Source organism: Setaria viridis, chromosome 3, assembly GCF_005286985.2.
Source record: "Setaria viridis chromosome 3, Setaria_viridis_v4.0, whole genome shotgun sequence".
In the NCBI taxonomy this organism is placed as follows: domain Eukaryota; kingdom Viridiplantae; phylum Streptophyta; class Magnoliopsida; order Poales; family Poaceae; genus Setaria; species Setaria viridis.
Genome location: NC_048265.2, coordinates 13,513,565 through 13,537,809, shown reverse-complemented (window position 1 = coordinate 13,537,809; position 24,245 = coordinate 13,513,565). Strand labels below are relative to the sequence as shown.

The window sequence follows — 24,245 nt, the reverse complement described above, 5'->3', positions numbered from 1 at the left end:
GGAATCTCCTGCCAAACTCAACTACCAACGGGACGTGACTTTACGCCCCGGTATAGCATTTGCTTCTGGATTTCTTTTACTGCCCAACTTGAGGTAGACCGTTCTGCCCCACCAGTCTCCAGGAGGTATCTCTAGCAGTAACATAACAACAGTACAACACCGAAGACCAGTAGGCAGTAGGCCACTGCGAGACGACGGGAAGAGGAATGAGTCGCTGAAAGCTTGCACTGCAACCATAGCAGTAAAGAACTTCTTGGTGAATAATCTCATTTTATTATAACGGTTTACCAGGTGCGAAGCGGCTATCTCTACAAATGCAATACATGATGCAAATCCGGGAATACACTCAGTATACAGGGGCGAAAAAAAAAGCCTAAAATCCTGCGCACACCCACGACCAGCAGGGCATGCATAATCTAAAGGATAACTCGAATGCTCCCTCCAATCTCTGCTCAGAACGATGGTGAACCATACCCTAAGTCAGGTGCTGGATCTTGCGCTTCAGCCACAGGGCCCGCACGTCGCCGCCGAGCGAGATGAATATCTCCCGGTTGCCAGGCAGCAGGAAGACGTCGGGGGCGACCGACTTCTCCACCTGCGACAACTCCACCATGCCATTCAGGATCTGAACGCACTTCGATATGCTGTAGCTGTCTTCAGGCTTCGGTAGCAGCCAGTCATTGTGTGAATTCTTGTAGTTTGCAGAGTCGTCCATCGCCCGGTCGTTGCTGTTCCTCTTGTTGGAACAGTGCCATGACCGGGGCGGTGCCTGCCACTGCAACACAGCCTGTGGGAACACATGCGCATCTCTGCTTGAGGCTCTCAGATGAGGCGGAGTTTGGTGGAAAGAAGACTCCTTTGAGATAGGTGATTGCAGACGAGGTGAACGCTCCACAACAAACTCATGTTCACCCTCGCTGTGATCCAAATCTGCACCGGTGTATAGATAGCGCTTACTATCTTCAGCCATTATGCCTTCTGCAGTAGGGAAACGATCATTAGCTAGTATATAATAATTGCATACAGAGACATATTAGGAGCACGGACTGGTAAATGATTATTTGAATAACTAGAATAGTCTGAAAGTATTCTGCAGGTACCATTTTTCCCAAAAGGATTCTGGCAATCATCACAGCGGCAAAACAAGGAGCACCCAGTCCCGTCCTGTTCATACAATTAACAATGAGTTTGGTAATCATGTCACACCCAAATATTAAGGAAAGCATTTGAGCTAAAGATGAAACCTGATAGCAATCGCAGTATTTCTTTAGGCAACTTGATTTCTTGCAGTTGCAACCTCGCCTTGGTGGAGTTGAAGAAGAAGAATGGTGAGCATCTTCCTACAGGTGACAAAAAAATATATAATTAAACCAAACAGAAATTTAAACAGTTTTGACATCATCTGACTGAGTTAGGATAACAACCATAGCTTCAGCATTTGCCTCAGATCTCCTATTAATTTTCATTGACATACGCTTCTGCCTTGAAAGTAACACCTTGCGCGTAGTCTGAACTGTTTCTGCATATGCATCTTTGTTGAAACATGGTTGGCATCCACACTTTTCAGAACAATAGCCACCTCCAGCAAAACATGGGCAATAGCTGCAAATGCAAACGATGATAATATCTGATTGAGATTCAAAGCATTCTTACACTCCTATCATATTTATCACAGTGATCTGGCAAGTCATGGTGAACACACGTCATGGGGACACCTAGGAGCCCACCTAGGCAACAGTCAGCTGATGGAAATAACAATAGTAAATAATGGCTAACATCGCAAGAAAACAAATAAATACATCTCACATGGCAACAGATTATGAAATTGAACTGCAGAATAGAACTGCAGATCAACCTCCAAGTTCTTTAGATATTGACTACTAAAATTACTATAACTCTATATAACAGCTAGGATCCCACTTCACATCAGGATGCACTCCACATGGTTAGGCCCAGAAATAGCCCGAACTAGCCCAGACAAACACAAACTCTAGATCACCAATGGCACAGACCAGCACAAAAACTCTAAATAGGTACATGTGTATGTCTTTGTCCAAGTTTTTTATTCCCCAATGTTTCCCCAAATACTGGCAACCATCCAGTGAATGAGAAATTTTGGAAAGCTTGATTTGGGCACCAACCAAACACCTAATTTTCCATCATTTTAGCATAACAGCATTTCAATCTACATAGTTTGTTGCAATAGAGCAGTAGAACAAGAACATGCTGACTGCACCTCAAAAGGAAAATGGTGACTTCCACAGTAGCATTTGTAGATTGATCCCATAGGTATATGTAGTGCTATCTTGAGCTCAGTGTTTCAAAGTAGTACAAAGTTATCAAATAATGCGCAACAGCACAAACTGGTGCTAAAAATGCCTTTCTGCATGAGATTTTGTATTTGAATTTGAGAACACTGCTAACACCCAAATTTTGCAGATATCTGAAATTGACATTGCTACACAAGCAGGATGCAACCTGTTGAAATAACTGGACCAGAGAACTAGACAAACGGCTGTAAAAAAATTTCCTGACTAAAACCAATGATTAGAAGAAACTAAACCAGCATAACCCCGCAATAATCCGCTCTCCCTGTCGCCAAAATGGATGCAGATCGCATAGTACCCAGCATTTCGTTCCGCGCTCACCCCTTAATTAAATGGCTAAGAATTTGAATCGCGATAGGAAAAATCGACTCCACCCTTAGACTGACAACAAAATCGAAACAAAATTGAGGAAACAGAGGGTTTCTTACAGCTTCAAGCATCTGGACTTCTTACAGGCGCAATGCTTGCACCCGTTCCCATCCGCGGTTTCCTCCACCTTCTGCCTGCTCGAACACAAAACCCCACAAATCAGACAACTGAAAATCTCCACGACACGCCCAAATCGAGAAACCAAAGCCCCCCAGGTCGGGGGCCGCCCAACCCTCACCGCTTGGGGTCCGGAGTGACTGCGACTGCGAGCTGGTTCATGCTGCTCGGCTCCACCTCGGTCGTCGCAACGGCATGCGTCGGCAAGTCCCTGGTCTCCAGAGCCGCGGGGGGTGGCGCCGCCGGCGCCGGCGACGGCGGCTTCACGGAGATCGGGGTGGCCTCCATGGGAGCACGAGAGGGGGCGGGGAAGGGGTGCGCTCACACACGGGTCCGTCTGAGAAGGAGGTGGCTCCCCCCTCTTTTAGACTGTGAAGTGGGCCCAGTCGTCGGCCCACCCCTGTGGGGTTTGTTTCTTGGGTTTTGGTGTTTCTCGGAAAGGTTTTTGGGGTTTTGTATGCCTCTATCTTGCTGGGTTTGGCTATGGAATTTGGATGGCTTCGGTTTGGTAGAGATTTGGTCTGCTAATTTATTAATTTTAATTAATTACGCTTTTGCCTTTTCTCTTGGGTTCAGTTTGTTAGGGATTAGATTTAGCGTTTTCGTGGATGTGTTAGTTAAGATCTTGTTTGGGAGGAGGGACTAAAATTTAGCCTTGGACTAAATTTTAGCACCATCAAATGGGGTGCTAAACTTTAGCCCTTTGGGGTGTTTGGGAAGGATGCTAAATTTTAGCACATGTGTTGACAAAAGACAGATTTACCCCTCCCGCTGCCCTCCCCTGTTCGCCTCCTCTGCCTGGCCGCTCTGCTCGCCCTCAACCTCCTCCTCCAGCAGCAATGCCACGTCCTGCTCGTGGCGCATCTCAGGCCGGGGCCTTGCTGCTGCTCACTGGTGGCGGCGCGCCTTGGCCGCGTCCCCTTCGGCCTCGCCGACTTCCGCGACCGCTCCTCGACACCCGCTCCCTCTTCGCCGCCCAGGAGCTGGACGACGTGATGGACTGCGTTGTCATCCTGGAGACGATGGTGGAAGCGAGGCGGCGGAGGGGAGCGCAGGGGATACGAGTGCTGAGGAAAGCCGTGGAGCAAAATGCAGAGAAGGTTGTACGCGAGGTCGAGTGCGGTGGAGAGGAGCCCGAGTCCTCCTCGCTGGCGGCGTCCCCGGTGTCGGCGCGGAGGTAGTGGTGTGGCCGGTCGGGCTAGGATCCGGTGGCGGGGCCGGTCGGGCTCGGATCCGGTCGCGGCAGCGGTGGCGGGGTTGGGCGGAGGCGAAGCGAGGCGGGGCGGGGGGCACGGTGGCGGGGCTGGCGGAGGCGAGGCGTCGTGGTGCCCCTCGCGGGGAGAGAGAGAGTGAGGGGAGGAGGCGGCGTGGCCGGCCGGAGGCGGTGGGACCGGCGGGCGAGGCGGAGGTAGCGGGGTGCCGTGCGGTGGGATCTGGCGGGGAGGAGTGAGAGGGAGGAGAGAGAGGGGCAAGGGGAGGAATTTTGGATAAGGGGGACCACTTTTAGTCCCTTTAGTCCATTTTAGCACCCCTTGGAGGGGTTAATGGATTATGAAGGGCCCCTCCATTTTAGCTCTCCTGTTTGGCATGGAGAGGCTAAAATGGGGGCTAAAGTTTAGCCCCCTCCCAAACACCCCGTAAGTAGAAATATCATTTGGAGTTTTTCCAACTATGTTTTTCACCTTCTTATGATGAAAAGTTTCTGGACAAAAAATAGTGATAGTTTCTAATGGATTAGTCTATTTTAACTTGCATGTGAGGTGGATTCTAATATGAGCGCTTGAAGAGAACATGTGTATTTCAAGGATAGTTTTATACTCCTTCCATCTCAAATTACTATTCATTTTAACTTTTCTATCTGGACATCGTATATATATAGAATTCTAAAATTTTAATATATAGTAAAAGTTACGATCTATAGAAAAATTAAAATGAATAGTGATTAGGACGGAGTAATCATTAAGTATAGTACACGTGATATAAGGAGGAACTTCTACTAGCCACATCGCCGTAGAATTCATAAAACAAGCAAGGTGACATAATTCATGAGCTTCATTATTTTACTCTTTTAACCTTTGTTATTGCTACCTCTCCAATGATGACATAAGTCCCGCACATTCACATTATCAATGCGCGCATCACATTTTACACTATCAATGCAGGCATCACACTCTATTTTTGTTAGCACATCCGAAAGTTTAGGTATCTACTATCTTGAGATTGATGAACAAAAGTTACGACTAGTATTTTGTTATTTGTTGACAGTCAATTGCCTAGAACTTAAAGAACAAATAGCTATAAAAACGAACAACGTACATAGTCCGAGACTTTAAAGTTAGGTAAAAATTAAGTTTCACCATAAGAAATCTAATCAATTGGTTACCTTAGTTCATGCTAAGATATAATTTCCGTGCAAAATCAAACTAGTAGCGTCAACCACGTTATTCAATATCAACCTGTGGCAGGGTAAAATAACAAAGTATCACCATAAAAGTAGTCTACTTTTGTTTTCTCCCTTTTTATTTGTTCCGAAAATTACCCATGCGGCCCATTCTTGTAAGCTGTGCCGCATAAAAAAATCTGCAAAATCTAACCATCCACAATATATAGCTTTCCTTAGCAAATTCAATCAGTTGGTTGCACCTGGCCTGATCTAGCCTTGTTAGCTTGGTCTGAATCCAGTAGGATGTGTGTGAGGTCGGGTCAGAAATGATCTTTCGTACTTGCTCTCTCGATGTATCCAAGCAGTGGCTTGCCGCTTCAACGGTGGTTGTAGTGTTGTTCCTGTGCCTCGGATGGCCCGCCGTTGAACACCAGGTTGCCAATTCGCCCATGCGCTGCCACTTCGACTTCGGAGGCGCATGTTTTTTGTTTCGAGTAAGATGCAAATCCAAACCGAACAAATTTGACAGGCAACGAGTGGGCTGATTCCATTTGACAGAACAAAATTCGTCCATATACATGCATGTAACTTGCATTAAAACGAGTTGATGATGTGGTTATCGAAAATATATTAATGATAGATCGAGGGATGTAAAATGCAACTTTGCAACTTCTAAACTTCAGCCTGTATATAGTTTTTTTTTTGAAAGGAATAAGGTAGATCTTCTAGAACTGAACATCGCTGAGTTCCTTAGGTTCTTTATAGTGGAAAAAACATGTCCTCTGTTCTATATTTCGCAGAAAAAAGAAAGAAAAAGAAAAGAAAATGGCATCGAAATTTGTTTTCACGACCGTCGTAAATTGTCCCATTTTTAAACATAGATTCCATAATACACAGCTTTCTTTGTTCTGGTAAATTTTCCGAAATATTAATTGCATTCCAAAGAAGAAAACTCTAGATTGATTTGAATGCAATTGTTCAAGTGTTTCTTGTAGACCAGTAAGAAAGTAACAGACAGCTTCTCAGCTTTATCTGTTTATAGTGCAAGTTAGTGCCGTGGCATGCTACTTTCTTTTCAGATGAAAAAGGGAGTTAATAATAAAGCAAGAAGTGTTATCGCTTTCCTAAAGCTTTCTTTAATTAATCAAAGCGTGGAACGTCGGCACGTCGCTTATAGAAGACGGCAACCTCGAGTTGGCCGCATTATACAAGTACAGCTGTACAATTTTACCACAGCAACGGCTGTAATTTCGCAACTTCACGTGGGTCTAAAAAGTTTACCAGCCTCGAGTAAGTCAGATTTGCTGCAAGCAGAGATGCTAAGACCAGCCTGGCCATAAGGTCTAAAATTTGTAGGAGCAGCAAAGGCCATGTGGGCCTCTATTCCATGTACAACCTTGTCCACAAAAAATGTAAATGCATCACAGGAGGTCCAACATTTTCAGAAAGATACACTACTTCTGTTTTGATGATTCCTATAAGGAATGTATGTTGCCTACGCAATGGAAATTTGTAAGCAGCTCCTCAGGAGGGAAGAATAATTCAATTTCTCAGCATTCTTCTATACTCATTAACCTAGTGAGTACATCTCAAGCACACCAGGCAAAACTTGACGTGAGAAGGCAGTCCCAGTAAGTATAGGTTTCCATCCAACAAAAAGCTTAGATTCTTAGTGGTCATCAAGAGTATTCACAGACTGTCTACATTTCTAAGACTAGAGATTGCCACCCTGACTTCAAAAGTTTAATTAGCTCATCTTCTTTGAGCCCCCATCTGTTTCACCATATTCTGCAGCCCATTTAGGCCACCCAGCTGATTCAGCATATTTGGAGGGAGGGCATTGAGTAACGGCTTTAATGAGTTACGGTTATTCATATTTAGTCTCTTGTTGTTGATCGGCAATTTGTTCCACATTTTGGCAATTCGCTTGTGTTCTTCCAGCATGTCCACCACTTCCTTCACAAGCCTGCCAGATCCCCGAGCGATCCGGTTGATTCGCGACTCGTTCATCAACTTTGGGTTCGTGTTGTCAAGCTCTACAGGTAGACAACAAGAGTCAAGTTTCAGAATACATGCCCAGCCTGGGTATTGAAGAGAATCTTGCGTTAGCTCACCTTTTTCCGTCATGGAGTCCATGATAGTCATGTACCGCTTAATCTTTGCTTGGCCTTCCTTTTCCTTTCCTTTTTCAATAAACTGGGCACTAAGCCCAGGTATCATAGAGAAGAGCTGCAAGATAGAATTAGATTATTACGCAAAGTTAAAATGTTATAATGAACCAAAATCTTGCATGTGCTTAGCACAAATCATGCTCATGACACATTATAAGCTATACTATTGAAGGTATTTAAAATATTACTCGTGGGAATGGAGAATTCCCTCTGAAACTAATCACAATAACGCAAGCAACAAATATATTCAAGATTTGAAACAGTAAAACGATAGCTAACCTGCCCAAGAGGACCCATACTATGGAGATTCTGGAACATCTGGTACAGAAGTCTGAGAGTGAAACCTCCAGTCAGGTTATCCACCAGTTCTGGAAGTTGATCAGCAGGCATAACATCCTGGATCTTGTCCATCAAGCCAGACAAGTCTCCCATGCCTAACAAGTACACTGAAGTTAGGTAAACTATAGAAAGAAGAATCACAAAATTGCAGCGTATATTGAATATATTTTGCTGACCTAACAGGCGACTAACAAATGGTTTCACATCGAAAACCTCAAAGTCTGGAATATGCTCTCCAGTTCCAATAAATATGACCGGGCTTTTTGTAGCTGCAACCCTGGAAAAAAATACAAGGATGTGAAAAAACAGATCATCCGAATCTCACCTATTTACTCTAGAATGAAGTGCAAGTGCATCAAATAACTGAAAGTAATCTAAGGAAAATTGCCAAATGAGCTTTACAGTTTCAACTCAGTCTAAACGATACCGCTTGAAAGCAATATGGCATGAAATAGCACAAGGTGGACTATGCACAAGAAAATGAATATTAATACTCACGCGCTAAGTGCACCCCCGCCTTTTGCATGACCATCCATTTTTGTAACAATCACAGCACCAACCGAAGCACTCTGTTTAAATGCTTGTGCCTGATCAAATGCAGCCTGACCAATACTACCATCCATCACAAATATCACTAGGTTTGGTTTCTGCACGCACAGAAAAAAAGGTTCAATTCTCATTAGCAGTGCAAAGGCTACATCGAATAGACGAATATACTGCAGATTATGGAAGTGGGAATACCGTAGCTTCAGAAACTTGGCGCATTTCTTCAAAGAGAGCAGCTTCCTGCTTGTGGCGTCCACTTGTATCAACAATTATGAGATCACACTTCTCTTTCCTGAATCTATCTACACCCTCAACAGCAATTTTCACCGGATCTGATTCGATGTAGCTTCCGTAGAACGGTATCTTGGCTTTCGATGCATTCTGTTTCAACTGATCAAAAGCACCAGCTCGGAATGTATCAGCGCAAACAAGTGCAGGGCTAAACCCCTTCCGCCGATAATAATCTGCGTACTTTGTACAGGTTGTGGTTTTCCCAGAACCTACAGTCATGAAAAATTGTTCATTTTTTTTAAAAAAAATCTACATTGCATCTTAAGAAAAGAACATGAAAACAACGATAAACAAAAACCATTGGGCTATCTCATCTCAGAGATAGGAAAAGAAGAAGGGAAATATCATGCCACCACAACTACAAACAACTATACGAACACAATGATTTCTTATTAAATGGGTCCAGTACCTAAAACGGAGCAATCGATTAGCCAGGTGAATGATACTAACCCTGCAAGCCGACGAACATGACGACGCTGGGCTTCCCTTTGCTGGGCGTGAAGGACGGCTTCCCTGGATCCAGCATTCTGCATAGCTCACCCACAACGGCCTGCAAAAGATCATCACCAGGGCAACAGAGAAATTAGCCCTCCGTCCGTTCCGTAAGCTGTCTCCGAATTTGGGCTTGCGAGCGATCCAGGGGGGCGATTCGTTCGGCACGTATACCTTCTGTATGACGCGGCGCTTGTCGGTGCCCGCGGCGAGCGCGTCGAGGTTGGCGGTGGTCTTGATGTTGGCCTTGACGTCGCGCACCGTCTCGAAGCGGACGTCGGCCTGCAGGAGCGCGCGCGAGATCTCGTTGAGGCACTCCGCGAGCACCTTCTCGTCCACGACGGTGGCCTTGCCCATCCGCGCCAGCGCGCCGGCGATGCTCCCGCCCAGCTGCGCGAGCACCATCTTGGCGTTGGCGGGAGCGACGGCACGGGGACGATCGGTCGATCGATCAACGGGGCCGCGGCGGCGGCGTCTTCTCGAGGGCGTTCGCCGTCGATAGAGCTATGGGCGGCGCGGTGGTGCGATCAGGGGGCGCTAGGGCGATGTGGCCAGCCGGTACGGTCTCGGTGGTGTTTGGGTCGGTTGCGGCGGCTCCGGTGTTCGTGGCGACTCGTGGCGGGCCTGGCGAGTGGCGGCGTTCGTGCTGAGGGGTTGCCAACGCTGATGGCGGGGTCTCAGCCGCTGGATCAAGCGATCGGCGGATCGGAAGGCGTTGGATCTGGCGCGCGGGGCCAACGCTGATGACTCGAGAGAGGTGCGGGTCCGGGCCGGGTGTATATAGCATCGAGAGGCCTGGCTGCAACTCGTGCGATGGCCAGGAAACGACTCGGATACGTGTAAGGCTCAGTTCGGTTTGATCGGAATGGACTGGAATGCAGCTCAATCCGGACGGATTGGAACAACATATAAGAATTGTTGTTCGGTTGGTCTGGCTCGGAACCAAATCTGGGTAGGAACGATTTCAATCCTTTCTTCCACGACCCGAAATCGATCCTACCTCATTCCTCCCAGATCGGTTCCTGACCACGTGACGTGAGGAGATAGACGCTTTGTTGGCGGCACGCGAGGCGACGAGGCGGCGACGAGAGGTGGCGGTGTGGCTGCGCGAGGTGATGGCATGGCGGCACGGAACATCTTCGACGACCACCACCGCGACAGTGACCGCCGCCTTCTCGCCGGTAAGCCGTCGCCTTCTCTTCTCTCCCTCTCGCCCTAGGTTTCTTGTTTCGTCGATTGGTCCTGGCTGGGCAGGTCTCGGACGAAGCTTGCTCGCTGGGGAAGAGCCTGAAGATGTCCCAGCTCCTGGCGCTGGCGGCGAGGGTGCGCCCGGTGAAGGCGGGTGGCAGCGTCGCGCTGGTGCTCACGGCGCAGGACGTGGCGGTGGAGGGCTTCTGCGCGAGCCGGTGCGGGCACGGCTTGTACGGTGGCGGTGGCGGCGCGCGCAGCGTACGCGTGGGTGGGGAACCCGGCGACTCAGTGCCTCGGGCAGTGCGCATGGGTGGTGAATCTGTTGGCGATTATCGAGTAGTCATCATTGATTTGTTGTTGATTATTCAAGAAGCATAATTGCTAGCATCCTGTGTAATTGAATGATAGGTTCCTTTTCTACTAGGAAATGGAGGTTTAAAAGATTTCAAAGGCATTGCATTCTGATATATGAACTCAAAGGTTTAAATGATAGGTTCTTTTCTCATGGATATCTTTAGGAGCTAGAACTGCTAGATCCAGCAATCACTGTGTAGTATGTACTATTTCAAGTATATTTGACCTCTTGCTTAAACTAAATGTTAAGGAGAAAATAGTGTGTATATACTATCCTAACATCAGTCTTCTGTTTTAGATCGACCTTAGTCTTTTGTTTTCAATCTCAACAACATTCAGCACATGGTTGCCTTGAGTTCAGCACATCAATCCTAACTCTGTTGGCTCTACTATATGATGCTAAATGCTGTTGAGATGATGCTTTGGGAGAACTATATGAATTCAGACAAATTAAAGATAAGTGACATCTATATATAAATATATCCTTCCAAATAGCTATATATGCTATGCATATTTACGTATATGACTATAAGGTTATTATGATGTCTATCTTGAATCAACTTTTAGTTGTGATATGGCACCATATGTCAATCAAATCCATCCATGTTAAATTTCATTCTCACCAATTCGTTTGTTTTTTGCAGAGCAGGTTGCAGTAGCTGCTTCTTTTGCAGTGGCAGGTTGAAGCAAACTGCAAACAGGTGATTGTCTTAACAGCAATTGCTGTTTGGAAGTTAGATGTCAGTGTCATGAACAAATTCGGCATACAGATTACTAATGTTTTGGTGTTGGGCTGTTGATGTAGTTTTGTATCAATATATGTTGTGCAATGCAACAAGAGCTGCTATCCCACCTTGATATCTACTCTACAAGAATTCTTTCTTTTCTAGATAATGTTAATCTCCGGTTCTTGCCACACTGCCTTACTTGTTATTATGCTTTAGCTGTTAGCCGTTGTTGATCTGGAGACAACTAAGTTGATCTAAAATGATAGGTGAATGCAGCTGGGTACTGTTTATTGCACATTTGAGTTTGGTGCTATTGTAAACTGTCAGCTGTGATTTAAATATATTTCCTGTTACATTTTATGACAGTTGTTAATTTCTCTCATTATGATAATAGATAGCTATTCTTTTCTCCAATGGTCTAGGTTGAATATAAGTTACAAAATAGTTGCAACTAGGCTTGGTTTTGATATAGCAGTGACAGTCACAGGAACATAGACTGACAGTCACCTATTGCTAGCTTGACCTGGATTGATTCCACCTATGCATGTTCGGTTTGAGTGGATTGTCAGGATTAAATCCTGAGCGGATTGAGTGACATAGGTGGAATCACTCAAATCGGGCCTGGAAGTAATCCTGACCGGAATCCAATCCGGCTGAAACGAACAAGGCCTTATTGGGCTGCTTGGGTTTAAAGATAAATAGCTTATCCACCTACCACAACAATATATGCAGGAGCCCCCCGCCCACCGCCACTGCCCCCGCCACCGCGGGTGGCCCGCTCGTACGCCTCGCGGCACCGGTGCTCGTGTCCGGGCTTTCTCGTGCAGGCATTGGTCGCGCTCCCGCTCCTCCTCCTAGCACTTGGCGCGACCGTACTCGTCGCACCGTCGCCGCCGCTCGGTTGCGTCGAACTGCCGCTGCCGCTCGGTTGCGTCGAACTGCCGCTGCCGCACACACTGCTGCCTGCACGCCGTCACCTCCGGGTCCACACCCTCCTCCTGCTCCTAACCGGCTGCGTGCGCATAGACTGCGGTGGCGAGGAGGAGGAAGAGGATAAGGAGCAAGGCTAGCAGGGGCAGGCTAGCTCGCACCGACAGCACCATGTTTGCACGAGGTATTCTGAGATGAGCACGAGTGCACATGGGGTCGGGGTGATGTTGCCACTTAGGGGGTGTTTACCTCTGCTAAACTTTAGCACATGTCACATCGGATGTTTAGGGCCTGTTTGGCAGAGCTCCAGCTCTAAAAAATAGCTCCAGATCCGTAGATCCAGCTAGCTCCACCGTAGAGCTGCTCCACCGTGGATCTGAGATCTTAAAAAGCATTTGGTACAGCTACACTCTTGTCTTTGTCTCACTGGCAATTTAGGCCCATGCATCAGAATAAAAAAAAAGAAAAAAACGTCTTCTTCTTCATTGCGGCGAGTGCAACCTCGCGCACTCTGGCGGGGCTGGGCGGGGCAGGGCGGCGCTTTAGCGGGCAGGGCCTTGCCGCGCGCTAGCAATGCGTCCATCTCGCCGGCGATGTAGCCCATGCCACACGTCCTCTGCCTCCACCTCCGCAGGAAGCTCCTGCTCCTCTTCCTCTGCTGACACCATGCCGATGCTCATGGCGCGGCGGTTGGCCTGGCGCCGGGCGACGCGGTGGGAGCGTGGACGGCTGCTCCTGCTGCTGCGACACGGTTTCGTCGCGTCGGAGTCCGAGCTCCACCTCATCGCGTCGGCGGCTGTTCTCTCTCTCTCTCTAATCCGCGAGCATCTCCTCCTCATCATAGAGGCACTGCACTGTAGAGGATCTCCGACGGGCGGGGTGGCGCTCCAGCGGCAGGGGCGAGTAGGGGTGGGCGGGGCTCGGGCGGGCGGAGCGAGCGGGGCGTGCGGGGTGAGTAGGGGCGAGCGGGGCTCCGGCGGGCAGGGGCAAGCGGGGTGGGCGGGGCTCCGGCGGGGCAGAGAAGGACGACAGCGTAGCAGAGGAAGAGGAAGGACGGCAGTGTTTCGCACGGAGAAGAAGAAAGAAGAAATAGAACGAGCCATTCATTTTCCACTAATGAGTGGCAGTGGTGGTTAATTTTCTCCAACTCTACCAAATTTGATTTCGTGGAGCACCCTCTGAAGTGCTCCACCAAGTCCATGGATCTGGGGGTAGACCCACCGTTTTCGTGGAGCACATCTGTGGTGGAGTTGCTAGATGTAAAATCATTTGGCTGAAAAAATCTAGAGCGGAGCTGTTTTTGAGGATCCGGAGCTGCATGGAGCTCTGCCAAACAGGCCCTTAGATACTAATTAGGAGTATTAAACATACTCTAATTACAAAACTGATTGCACAGATGGAATTTAATTCGTGAGACGAATCTATTAAGCCTAATTAGTCCATGATTTGACAATGTGGTGCTACAGTAACCATTTTCTAATGATGGATTAATTAGCCTTAATAGATTCGTCTCGCGAATTAGACTCCATCTGTACAATTAGTTTTATAATTAGCTCATGTTTAGTCCTAATTAGCATCCGAACCTCCGATATGATCCTAGCACCTGCTATCAAACGTTCCTTTAGGGCACTCCCAATGGGAGAAACCAACTTAGTTTCCATAGTCTAGGATATTGTATCAAGAAATCATCCTTCATAATACAACTTTTTTATCTAGAGTCCAAACAAAAATCCAACCAATCATTCTCCCTTCTAGTACCGGATCCTCTGTGCATCATGTAAAGGAGCTCGAGTGATGGGTAGCAGCAGTGCAGGCGCAAAGGATCCGACGGTAAGCAAGAAGAAACTACTTAGGTCTCTCCAACGCAGATTCGCTGGTTTCTTGATCCATCGGTACGCGTGAGGACTTGGTTTCTTCTCTAAGAAATGGTTTCTCTCTCTCCATAATAAATTCACTGCCACATCAGCAAATTGCTTAGTTGGTATGACAATATCATCAATGTCCCATTGGGACTGCTCTTATTGCGCCCGGTCCGTGACCCCCGGCCGCCGCGCCCGCGCGCACATGGCCTCCGCGCTTGCCCCCGGCCGGGAGAAACTGGCGGCCTCGTCTCTACCGCGTGCAGGCGCCCGCGCGGGGCGCTGTCCCAGGTGCCCGCCGCGCCCCCGTGACCGCGCCACGTCCCGGAATAAGCGCGCGGCGGTTTCGCGGGCGCCGCCTGGTCGAGCTCGGCCGGCGCGGGCGCGCGATCGTACGCGCAGGGCTGGGCTCGGATCGGAGGCCGTGATTCCGGGCCCTTCTCGTCGTCACCCATCCTGGTGCACGCAGAGTAGGTACGCTACGCTACTAGAGCAGCTGGACGAGGACGCATGAGAACAAGTTGGCAACTATTCGTGCGCATCTACACATGCTCAGAGGTAAAGTTATCATGGTTTCCATCGTCTTTTTACTGGCGTTTTGGGCAGAGAAAACGTTCAATATACCTTGCTTGGGCTACTCGGCACAAGTTAACACGTGATCTGGTTTAGTAGCATGGACGACGGATCTACGAGTGATAAGTACCGGCTCTTGGTCCAGCCACTACCAGGTGCGATGCGCTACTCGACGAACGAGGGGAGACATTGACAAGGCCTGCGGTTATGGCGCATAGCGACCGAGATCTACGGCGGCACGGCCAGTGATGTCGACGGCTGGGATCTCAGCCGGCAACGTCCACGCCAGGGCACTGGCGCTGCCTTCCCGGCCGGGGATCAAGGAAATCCTTTCTAGCCGGAGAGCAAAGCGGAGGAAAAACTTGCAACATTTTCCAAGATAAACCGGGGGAGGCAACCAAAATAGGTAATGTTTCTTGCAGCACGGCAAGGGTGAGCAGAAGACCTCAGAGGTGCTTGAACGAAGAAGTGGATCCTCAGGGCAATTCTCTCATGATCCAAGGCTCCAAGCATTCCTTCAAGAGTCTCATCATCAAAGCCTTCAGCAAAAGAACCACGGCACAGAGGCCTCTTATCTGGACACAGTGCACAAGTTGCTAACCTGCCCTGGGCCCAGCAAAGAACTAGCATACGATGGAGGTGACAAGAGTAAAAGTACCAGTTCGATATTCCGACAGGCAACCTGAGGAGCTATTATGAGTTTAGGTCTTTAGGACCAGCATGTCAAGTATATGAAACTCTGGCCAATAGTTTCTCAGATATGAAACAATAAACCATCTGTTATTGCTTCAGAGAAAAATTAAAAGTGTTGCTTCATAAACGATTGTTTAGGTGCCAAAAAACATGGAGGGAGATATACAAGCAGAAATGGGTGAACCAAGTTTTACTGCATTTTCTAATCAATGGTACAGGCTTCTGCTGCTACTCGTACCTTCATCACAGTTACAGCCATGTGAAGCGGCAGCCATCGATGCAGATCATAGGCCTTCACAAGCTAGTGCACTGCTCAAGATACAATGGGCCTGGGCAAATCCCAAAATTTCAATCATCAATCAGAGCTAAGCAATATAATCCATAGGAAAAGACAAGCTGTCCAATTTTTCCATACAAGTAGCAATCTAGTCCTCAGAGCTGAGGCCCCAATTATTCCCCTGCTGATACCTGTTGTCTCCCTCTCCCTCCTTGTTATCGCTTTCCGGCTCTATTTCTACGCTTATGCTGGCTCACGCACCTTGCTTTCATGAGCACTGAAGATGGACATTGAATCGGCGAGGTGTGCTTGCTGTGGCCTCAAAGAGGACTGCACCCAGGAATACATAGATAATGTCAAGGGCAACTTTGGAGGGAAATGGCTTTGTGGCTTATGCTCAGAGGCTGTAAGGGATGAACTCAGTAAAGACAGGAACAGCCAGGATGGAATTGAAGAGGCTATCAAGGCTCATAAGGAATTCTGCAGGATGCCGCTGTCAAGCCCAGCAGTTCGGGTAGCTGATGGAATGAAGCAGATGCTCAGGAGGAGGTCAGGGGACAAGATGAGGCCAGCAACACCGTCAAAGGCACGTCAACTGTAGCAAGGTAGGAAAGAAGCTTCGCAATTGAGGGCTGTCAACGAAGATGCTTTTAGTTGCCTTAAGGTGAGTGCATTGATGTGAGAGTCTCTCAATCTACTAAGTGTTATCTTCCTATAAGTTTTTTTCTATATATTGCGAGGCAGCATATCAAGTGTAAATACGAGCAATCTTATTAATCTGCGGTTTTAAGATCAGTGCATGAATCATGTGCCATCCACAGGAATACATCTAGCTTCTTTTCTTTACACTTTCTTCTTCTGAAACAACATTTGTAAAAAATTCATTTCTGTTTTCACTTGCTTCTTCCTTTCCACATTTCTTTGTTTTCAATTCTAGAAAATTCATTTGGTGGCTTGTTTATTTTACTCAATTGATTCTGATAATTTGTATTCAGAAGTCAATTCTTCCTTTTCAGTTCTTATGGTGCGGAGAGTGAACAGTTATTTTACTCAATTTATTAAGCTTTCCTTTTTACTTCAAGAAAGTCAACATGAGGATTGAGGATGCCTGGATAATGGAAGATGTGCATCACATGGTAAAGATAGTACCACTAAAGTATAGAGGGAAATATTTCATTGAGGGCTGAAGTGTTCTGCAGATATGTAAATTTGGCACTATAAGCCCAAAGTTCAAACAAATGAAAATCCAGTCAGAGCGGCATGCAAGCATTATGCTTAAATTGGCACTGCTTATAATAACAAGAACAAAAATACTCAAACTTGCCTCAAGCAAGAAGCAACCTCATGATCTGCTTGCATTGGCATCCTTAACTATAACTAGAACAGCCCTTCTCCTGCGACCAAATTTTGCTGTTATTACCATTTGTGTGAACGAGAAACATGGACTAAGAAAAGGTAATAAATGGATAGCTATCCCATTTTTTCAAGTGTATGCCGAAGGACTACTGAATTGCCATATTTCAAATACTTCAAGCTTTTCATGCTATCAACTGATTTGACAAATTATGAATTTAGGTGGACACTAAAATAGTAATTAATAATTACATACACCATTCAAAAAAAGATCAAACAGAAACTAATTTGATGAGATCAAACAAGTTTTTGTTTGTCTAAAAGGATCAAATACCTATATTTTCTATTTGTGGTGTGTACTTTCTTATGATATCAGAATCTCAAGATATTCAGTGAACTTACTGAGCCCATCTAATGATATGTTAGCAGCACTGTCCCCAGATTTAACCAAACGAATTTTGCCTGTGCAAAGAATAGTTATCCAAACATAAGGCTTTTGCACAATGGAGGGACACAGAAATAGAAAGGCAGGTGTACACTACCATACAAAAAGAACATACTTGAATCGAAACGAGAACTGAATGATTGTTAGTACATAAAAAACCATTGAGTTAACTATGAAAACTACTTATATAGAATGTATTCTCACTAAGAAACATTATTAGGAAAAGGCTGATTGTTGAATCAGCGTACCATCACGTCGTACACATATCTCAGGTATGTTTCTGACTTGATCATTAATGCTGTCATTGTAGACCCTGGTTTCAATGTCACCCTCAACATAGACTGCAGAACTGACACAAGGCAAAAGAACAAATATAACATCATTCATCGCGAAAAGGACAAATATAGCTGTATCAGAGATGAAAAAGAGGATATTTTGATTCAAACCACATACTTCTTCACCAGCTTCTGGACAACATAAGCACCTAGGCGGTCATTATGAACAGCTATTCGATGCCACTGAGCTGGCTTGGGTAAATCCTCAGGCCCAATTACCCTCTGGTCAAACATACCACCAGTTCCAACGGTAAAAACAGTTACTGTACGTCCATTCCTTAAAATTTTTTGCACAGGCACTTGTCCAACTTTGCCGCAGATGATAGCCTAGCAAGAGAACAGAACAATATATGTAAAATTAGGCTCCTCGAAACCAAAACAAAAGGAATCACTTTTTTCCTTGAACATGAAAGGAATCACTTCATATAAATATATAGGATTTCCATTTATGTTCAATACCCTGTGCACGCCGCGGAATGCCCAACCCTTTTTGGGATCTACACTATGAGGCTGTAACTCTCTCTTTGAATCTGTATAATCATCGTCAATGTCCATATCACCCTTCTCATCAAGGTCAGAAAAAGACACAGTAGAACTCCAAGCTCTTGATTGTCTGCAGAAAACTGCAGAGAGAAAGGTTTAATATAGCTTGCACCTCAGTGTAAATGTATATATCATAGAATACTGATGAAACAGATACCTACCAGTTGAAATCCTGTGCTGTTCTAAGACCCTCCTCAAGCCTTTCAGCAATCCAGTGCTGGCATGGCTCATGGTGAATCTACATGAATAGAGAAAATGAGGTTAGAAGATATAAACATAAATGCAATATTACGATTTTCTTGCTGCCCTCCTTGAACTTAAAAGAAAGCATTAGAGCAAGTTAGTTCAAATTCTCACTTTAGCATACTATTCTTTAAAGCTTTTTATGACCTTATTAATGTTAACAGTAAAAAGGAAAATGACAAAATGATGCATCAAGATACCAGCTGATCATCTGAACAGCGTGACTAGAATGATGAGAAATTAGTGCACAGAAGCTAAAACAAGCTTCAGAACAACTAAATGCATTAGAGGAACACTTTATATATGAATGGTCGAACACTTTGTACAGACTCTAGACAGCAGAAGACAAAATGATAAATGTGGACTTCAATCTTCCTCTTCGATAAACCTGGTGCAGGTCATTCTATCCTCAAAGTGACACAACTTTTCATTAGACACTTATTCTTTATCCAAGCATGGACTAATTGTAGGAGTTATAAAACTAATAATGGGGCAATATAATACAAGGGCTGACAATTTGAATCCAGTCACTACTAATTCTTTTCTGAATAGCGCAAAATGAGCATCACTTATGAGCATCTAATAGCTGAACAATATACCTAAACACTATTGACATACAGAGTTTAAACCTAGTATCCCTCCAAAAGAAACAGCATGGACATGTCATCAGACTAGAATCCTCCATTCATTTCCATAGGTCCTCTATCTCTCTTCTCTGTACTCATCCATAATCATGCCCAGTTGTACACTTACATCTAAGGCAATATGGTCGCTAGAAACGAAACGGCAAGAGCCTTACTTTGGACCACGAAAATAGTCGCAACAAATAATCGAAAGCGCTTATACAGCATGATGGGACTAACATTTACACGGAGGGAACATGCCAACGATGAGATGACAAGGACAGACCATTGAGGCATATGAACGAACACCTCTCGTGCATGGTGCATATCAGTAACCTGCTGCGCCGTGAGATGGGGAAACGGCGGGGATTGCAGTTCATACCGAGATAGAGAGCGACCGGTTGCAGGAATGGGTGGCGGTACCTAAAGCTGGCGGCGAGATACCTGCTTTTCTTCTCTCCGATGCCGCCGCCCGCCGCCTCAGGTCTGCCTGCGTTCTGTTCTGGACTTCTGAGCTCGTGCGTTTGCTGCCGAGTTGGGGAAGAAGAGAGAGGAGGAACAAAGAGAATGGGTATGGGCCAGACAGTAGCACAAAAGCCCACCAGAAGTTACTAGATAGTTAGGCCCAGGCATCAAATAAACTGGTAATACAAGGTTAGCAGCGGAAATCCTATCCATCTTCCGAAAGAATCGAGTTATCTTTCAAATTCGTGCAAGAAATAGGTAAGTCAAGTCCAATCAAATCCAAACCCTAGACTCACTTCCTCCCTCCGCTGCCTACGCTGCTGCCTCCAATGCGAGGCCCACGCCGTCGCTGCCAGCCCCACCGCTGTGGCCTGGCCCTGCTACCTCCCCGTGCCGCCGCAGCTCCCTGTCGGGCTCACCGGCCGCCGGAGCCGAGGAAGACAGTTGAAAAAATGTTGGATTCAACTTTTTCTTATAAAAGTGTTTGGCTCAACTTCTTTCGAATAAATGTTGGTTCAACTTTTTTTAAGAAATGTTGATCCAACTTTTTTTGAAAAATATTGATCCAACTTTTTTTTAAAATATTGACAACATTTTTTCTGTAAAATAGTGTTTGGTGGACTTTTGTTGTGCTGGATGATGCTATAATGGGTTACGATGGGTCGAAAGTTTTAACCTCTATCTATCCATAGGAGCCCCCGGTTAGCAGTGCCCATCTTGTTTGTCGACACTAAGCGCTGACGCCGCCAGACGTAACTCGTAAGCCATCATGGTTGGAAGCATCCCGGACACAGATGATGAGACCGTCGTGGTGGCCGGCGCCGTCCTAGCGAAAGCTGGTGGTGGAAGCAGATGCGGGCGTGCAGGATTGAGCAGGACCTATGCGGTAATATCCAGTTCTCCACATGGCAAGTGCACTTCCACCACGGACACAGATGATGAGACCAGCGACTAGGATATGGGAGGATGACCAGTGCTGGCAACCTTCATGATCCAGCATTGAGCCTAGCTCTAGCAAAGAATGAATGGGAGGATGACCAGTGCTGGCAAACTTCATGATCCAGCATTGAGCCTATCTCTAGCAAAGAATGAATTTAAAGTCGCTCAAGTCTCTGAGACATGGTTACTCATCATTTAGACTGTCCATCCAGTAATTCAGACTGTTACATGTAGTTTCAGTTCTTTTTTTCCTTTCTGTAAACAATTTATATCCAGCTTATAAATTCCTTACAAACAATGCCTCTCAAAGCATACAAATGAAACTGAATGATATCATGTTTACATGTAGCCTGATTTACCAACAGAGAACTGATGATTCCGCACGTCAGGCCAACAGGTGATCAGTATCTTTCACTCATGCAACAACATATAAGATGGACTGGCATCTTCAAGCAGCATCAGTGTCGCCGGTGGACTTCTTGTATTCTGGCTTGAGCTCATGCGTCCCCTGGTTCGGTCCTCGTTTGTTGTATACGCAGAGATCATTCAGTATCTCCTTCAGGAATTGCTGCACAAAGTTGAGGACAAACAAAAACTGCATGAGCTCTTAGAGAACAATAAAAAAAAAACATCCATGGTTGAAATATGTTTGTCATAGCAACTGCATTTCCCTACTAAACATATTAGGAAAGAGCCCAGAAAAATACCTCTGGCTGGTCAGTTTCTTGCACTAGCGCCTTTAGTGCCCAATTAGGCTGCCTTTCAAAAAGCTTGAATATAATATTTTCCATTTCCGTGCGATCCCTACGAGTTCTTTTCACATCAGATGGTTTGGTTGGTGTTGGCTTCTTCTTCTCCTGACAAGCCAAAAATGAACAAGATAAGAGAAGTTATAATTGATAGTTCAGGATGAAGAGACTGGTGACATGATTGACATTTGACAATGCGAGACCAGAAAGAACCGTAAATTCAACAATGCAAACTGTTTCCAAGCAACGACCATATAGCTAACATAAAAATATTGATTTCCATCATTAATGGCAACTGAGAAATTTATTTCTCAGGTGTTGAAGCGCAACATGAAACTACCTTTGAACCAGAAGGTATTAGACCAACCATGCCAGGCAGTGGTCTCATGCTCATTCCATGGTCATTGTCAAGTACCTACAAGTGATCAACAGAAGGGTAAACCACAATACTTCAGAAAATTTTCATAGTAAGGTAATAAAACCATCAAACCACTCTACCTGCACTTGTCTAGATTTAACCATATATTTTTGTGTCCTTTCACGGCATAACTTTCCATAGTTCACCAAATTATCACTGTGAGGTTCCATGTCGAATTTATGCTCGACTTTTCCTTCGCACGAAAGTTTCCCTGCAACAAGTAGGGCGCTATTGGAAGAACCCAAAAATCATTCAAGAATCATAAAACAGAACTCTGGAAATTTGTAAACTTTCCAATTGGTTGCAAGCAGTAGACCTGCAAGTGAACAGTACCAGTAACACCCACCTGATGACAGCTGATTATTTTTTTAAAAAATCATAGTAATAATTAAATCAATCTGGGAACAGTTAGCTCAGATAAGTTTAACTGTTTAGGTAAAACTTAATATATGACATTATTTTTCATATTTATTTCTAAATAGCTTTCTCAGAAGATAAATAAACATGCACAGATTATGCAAAAGTTTCTTAGCATCAGCATGAATTCCCTACAGCATACAATAGCAACCTACTGTGAACCAAACAATCTACATATATTGTAAAACATAATAACGGCTTAGCCACGTTTTTGTCAGACAAATGCTAATTGTGCATATGCATAATTGCATGAATTTACTTCAGGTGACTAAATCACTATAACGCAAAAGCTAATAAAAAGGGGAGGGATTTTAGTGAATTTCTAACACACAAAAATGTTTCAAAAATATAGCCATATCACTCTTGTAGAAAATGTGCAATACTAAACATATGTGGCATACACATAAAATAGTTTGGCATACTTGACTGTTTCCACAAGATTATTATTGTACATGTACCAAAACAACATCACTGTGTAACTAGAATGATATATGTACACCAAAGAGTTAATTGATATCTTACGTGCAAGGACAAAGGCAAATCATGTCTATCTGGACAGTAAAATTTGACTTCAAAATCATCCACAGAGAGGTGTGCAGTAAAGCAGTGTAAAGCTGATGAGCAGTGAATTTGGAGCCTACCTTGGTTCGATTCAGAGAAAACACACATAGGCACGAAATCTTGGAACATATTCAAAGAGTAGCTTTTAGGTGTATTGCCAGCATTATTAGTTTGAGCCAACTCCATCTTGAACTGTGATTCCAATAGCATGATGTGAGAATAATAGGCACCGAAAGCAAGAGATGATGAATATGAAACAAGCACAGAATGAGCAGAAATAACACCAAGAAACGGCTGATTATGGCATCAGCTATTCAAATTAAACATCCAAGGATTTGCAATCACTAATGCAATTTGCAACAAGACTGATGTACTGTCCATAGTGTATGTAGACTGCAGAGATTACGCAATCAACTGAAACGGGGACACTTGCTTTGCTTGAATATCAATTTAATTAGTGCCATCTCCTATAGCAGGCTACTCCGCTACTGTCGACTCCACCTCTTGGTCTTCCTTCCAAATATATACAGTTTACCCTGTGTCCTCAAAACCAATTCCTGTAATCTAGAAGAAAATTTTAAATTCCCGTTCCAACGCTTAAACCTATGCACATTTCTCTCCAACCCTAGAGCATCCAAATATAAACACCTAAATCACGCGACTCACTCAAACAGGCACGCGAGTTGTTCAAGCATGCAAGCGCTTTCAGTGTGGCGGCCAATTAGCCAACCCCAACGATCATCACGAATTCCCCGTCAGTTTGCTCAAGCAGATTCTACAAATCAAATCTGAGGGACAGCATGGGGGCGGAGGGGGCTTGCCTGGAGGGAAGGCTCTTCGGTTGCCTGGAGGGAAGGCTCTTCGGTGCTGAGCAGGTCCAGGGAGAGGACGACCTTGGCGACGACGGGGTTGGGGTTGGCGGCGTCGGAGGAGGACGAGGCGGAGGCGGCCTGCCAGGCGCGGGAGACGACCGGGGGGCACTTCATGAGCCAGACGGAGCGGTCGGCCCGCGCCGTCTCCAGGTACTTGGCCTCCTCGCCCATCGGTCGTCCCGCCGCCGCGGTGCGATCCCGATCCGCAAAGGCTCTCGCTGTTCCACCGGAGTCGGGCTGGGACCGGCGGCAGGAGGCGGGCGGCGGCGGCGGCGCTAGGGCTCGGCCTCGGGCTTGCGATCTGACAGCTGCGGAGGGAGGACGGAAGCGGAAAGGGACAGCACGTGCGACGCGGATGGCGTGAGTGCGGAGCGGGGAGGGGTAGGTCAACGCTCAACGGCGGCTTCCGGTGGGGCCCACCTGTTAGTGTGACTGTATGAGATCTCTATTCGCCGGGCCCACCTGTCCGCGAAGGAACCAGAAAGACCGCGGAGAACGGCGAGATGCAACTTGCAAGCGGCGGCACGCACGGCGGCTGCGGACATGTGGCCGGAGAGGAGCGCTCGGTCCGATTCCCGAACCTTGGCAGCCGCGCACTGTGAGTGCGCGCTGTGAGCCTTCGGCGTTGGCAAGTCAGCGTTT

General features: G+C 46.1%; 5 protein-coding genes across 9 annotated transcripts; 1 reads left to right on the top strand and 4 right to left on the bottom strand.

Annotated features, from left to right (window-relative positions):
- Nucleotides 1-236: 236 nt before the first annotated feature.
- Nucleotides 237-3,158, bottom strand: LOC117848076 (protein tesmin/TSO1-like CXC 5). The gene is made up of 6 exons (XM_034729387.2): nt 2,935-3,158; nt 2,756-2,830; nt 1,425-1,602; nt 1,245-1,340; nt 1,101-1,164; nt 237-978 (listed from the first exon to the last, which is right to left on the bottom strand). Exons 1-6 carry the CDS (start codon nt 3,099-3,101, stop codon nt 476-478), a joined length of 1,083 nt encoding a protein of 360 aa, XP_034585278.1. The 5' UTR covers nt 3,102-3,158; the 3' UTR covers nt 237-475.
- Nucleotides 3,159-6,634: 3,476 nt separating this feature from the next.
- On the bottom strand, nt 6,635-12,981 carry LOC117847884 (signal recognition particle subunit SRP54 2). Its single transcript, XM_034729180.2, has 8 exons — nt 9,210-12,981; nt 8,994-9,093; nt 8,448-8,752; nt 8,205-8,353; nt 7,883-7,983; nt 7,647-7,801; nt 7,311-7,425; nt 6,635-7,232 (listed from the first exon to the last, which is right to left on the bottom strand). The coding sequence occupies exons 1-8, from the start codon at nt 9,438-9,440 to the stop codon at nt 6,949-6,951; spliced, it is 1,440 nt and encodes a 479-aa protein (XP_034585071.1). The 5' UTR covers nt 9,441-12,981; the 3' UTR covers nt 6,635-6,948.
- Nucleotides 12,982-15,429: 2,448 nt separating this feature from the next.
- Nucleotides 15,430-19,773, bottom strand: LOC117848749 (single-stranded DNA-binding protein, mitochondrial). Of its 5 annotated transcripts, XM_072292708.1 has the most exons (9): nt 19,606-19,765; nt 18,478-18,554; nt 18,233-18,396; nt 17,892-18,100; nt 17,687-17,787; nt 17,396-17,455; nt 16,965-17,034; nt 15,832-15,970; nt 15,430-15,692 (listed from the first exon to the last, which is right to left on the bottom strand). In XM_072292708.1, exons 2-7 carry the CDS (start codon nt 18,545-18,547, stop codon nt 17,018-17,020), a joined length of 621 nt encoding a protein of 206 aa, XP_072148809.1. In that variant the 5' UTR covers nt 18,548-18,554; nt 19,606-19,765; the 3' UTR covers nt 15,430-15,692; nt 15,832-15,970; nt 16,965-17,017. The 5 variants fall into 5 exon arrangements, with proteins under 5 accessions (XP_072148809.1, XP_034586165.1, XP_072148808.1 ...); XM_034730274.2 differs by lacking the exon at nt 15,832-15,970 and having other exon boundaries at nt 19,627-19,773; XM_072292707.1 differs by having other exon boundaries at nt 15,832-17,034.
- On the top strand, nt 15,924-16,435 carry LOC117849061 (uncharacterized). The gene has a single exon (XM_034730663.2). The coding sequence runs from the start codon at nt 15,924-15,926 to the stop codon at nt 16,239-16,241; it is 318 nt and encodes a 105-aa protein (XP_034586554.1). The 3' UTR covers nt 16,242-16,435.
- Nucleotides 19,774-20,740: 967 nt separating the features above from the next.
- LOC117848748 (uncharacterized) lies at nt 20,741-23,958 on the bottom strand. Its single transcript, XM_034730271.2, has 6 exons — nt 23,553-23,958; nt 22,812-22,923; nt 21,834-21,964; nt 21,676-21,750; nt 21,294-21,443; nt 20,741-21,154 (listed from the first exon to the last, which is right to left on the bottom strand). The coding sequence occupies exons 1-6, from the start codon at nt 23,772-23,774 to the stop codon at nt 21,035-21,037; spliced, it is 810 nt and encodes a 269-aa protein (XP_034586162.1). The 5' UTR covers nt 23,775-23,958; the 3' UTR covers nt 20,741-21,034.
- Between the last annotated feature and the right edge of the window lie 287 nt (nt 23,959-24,245).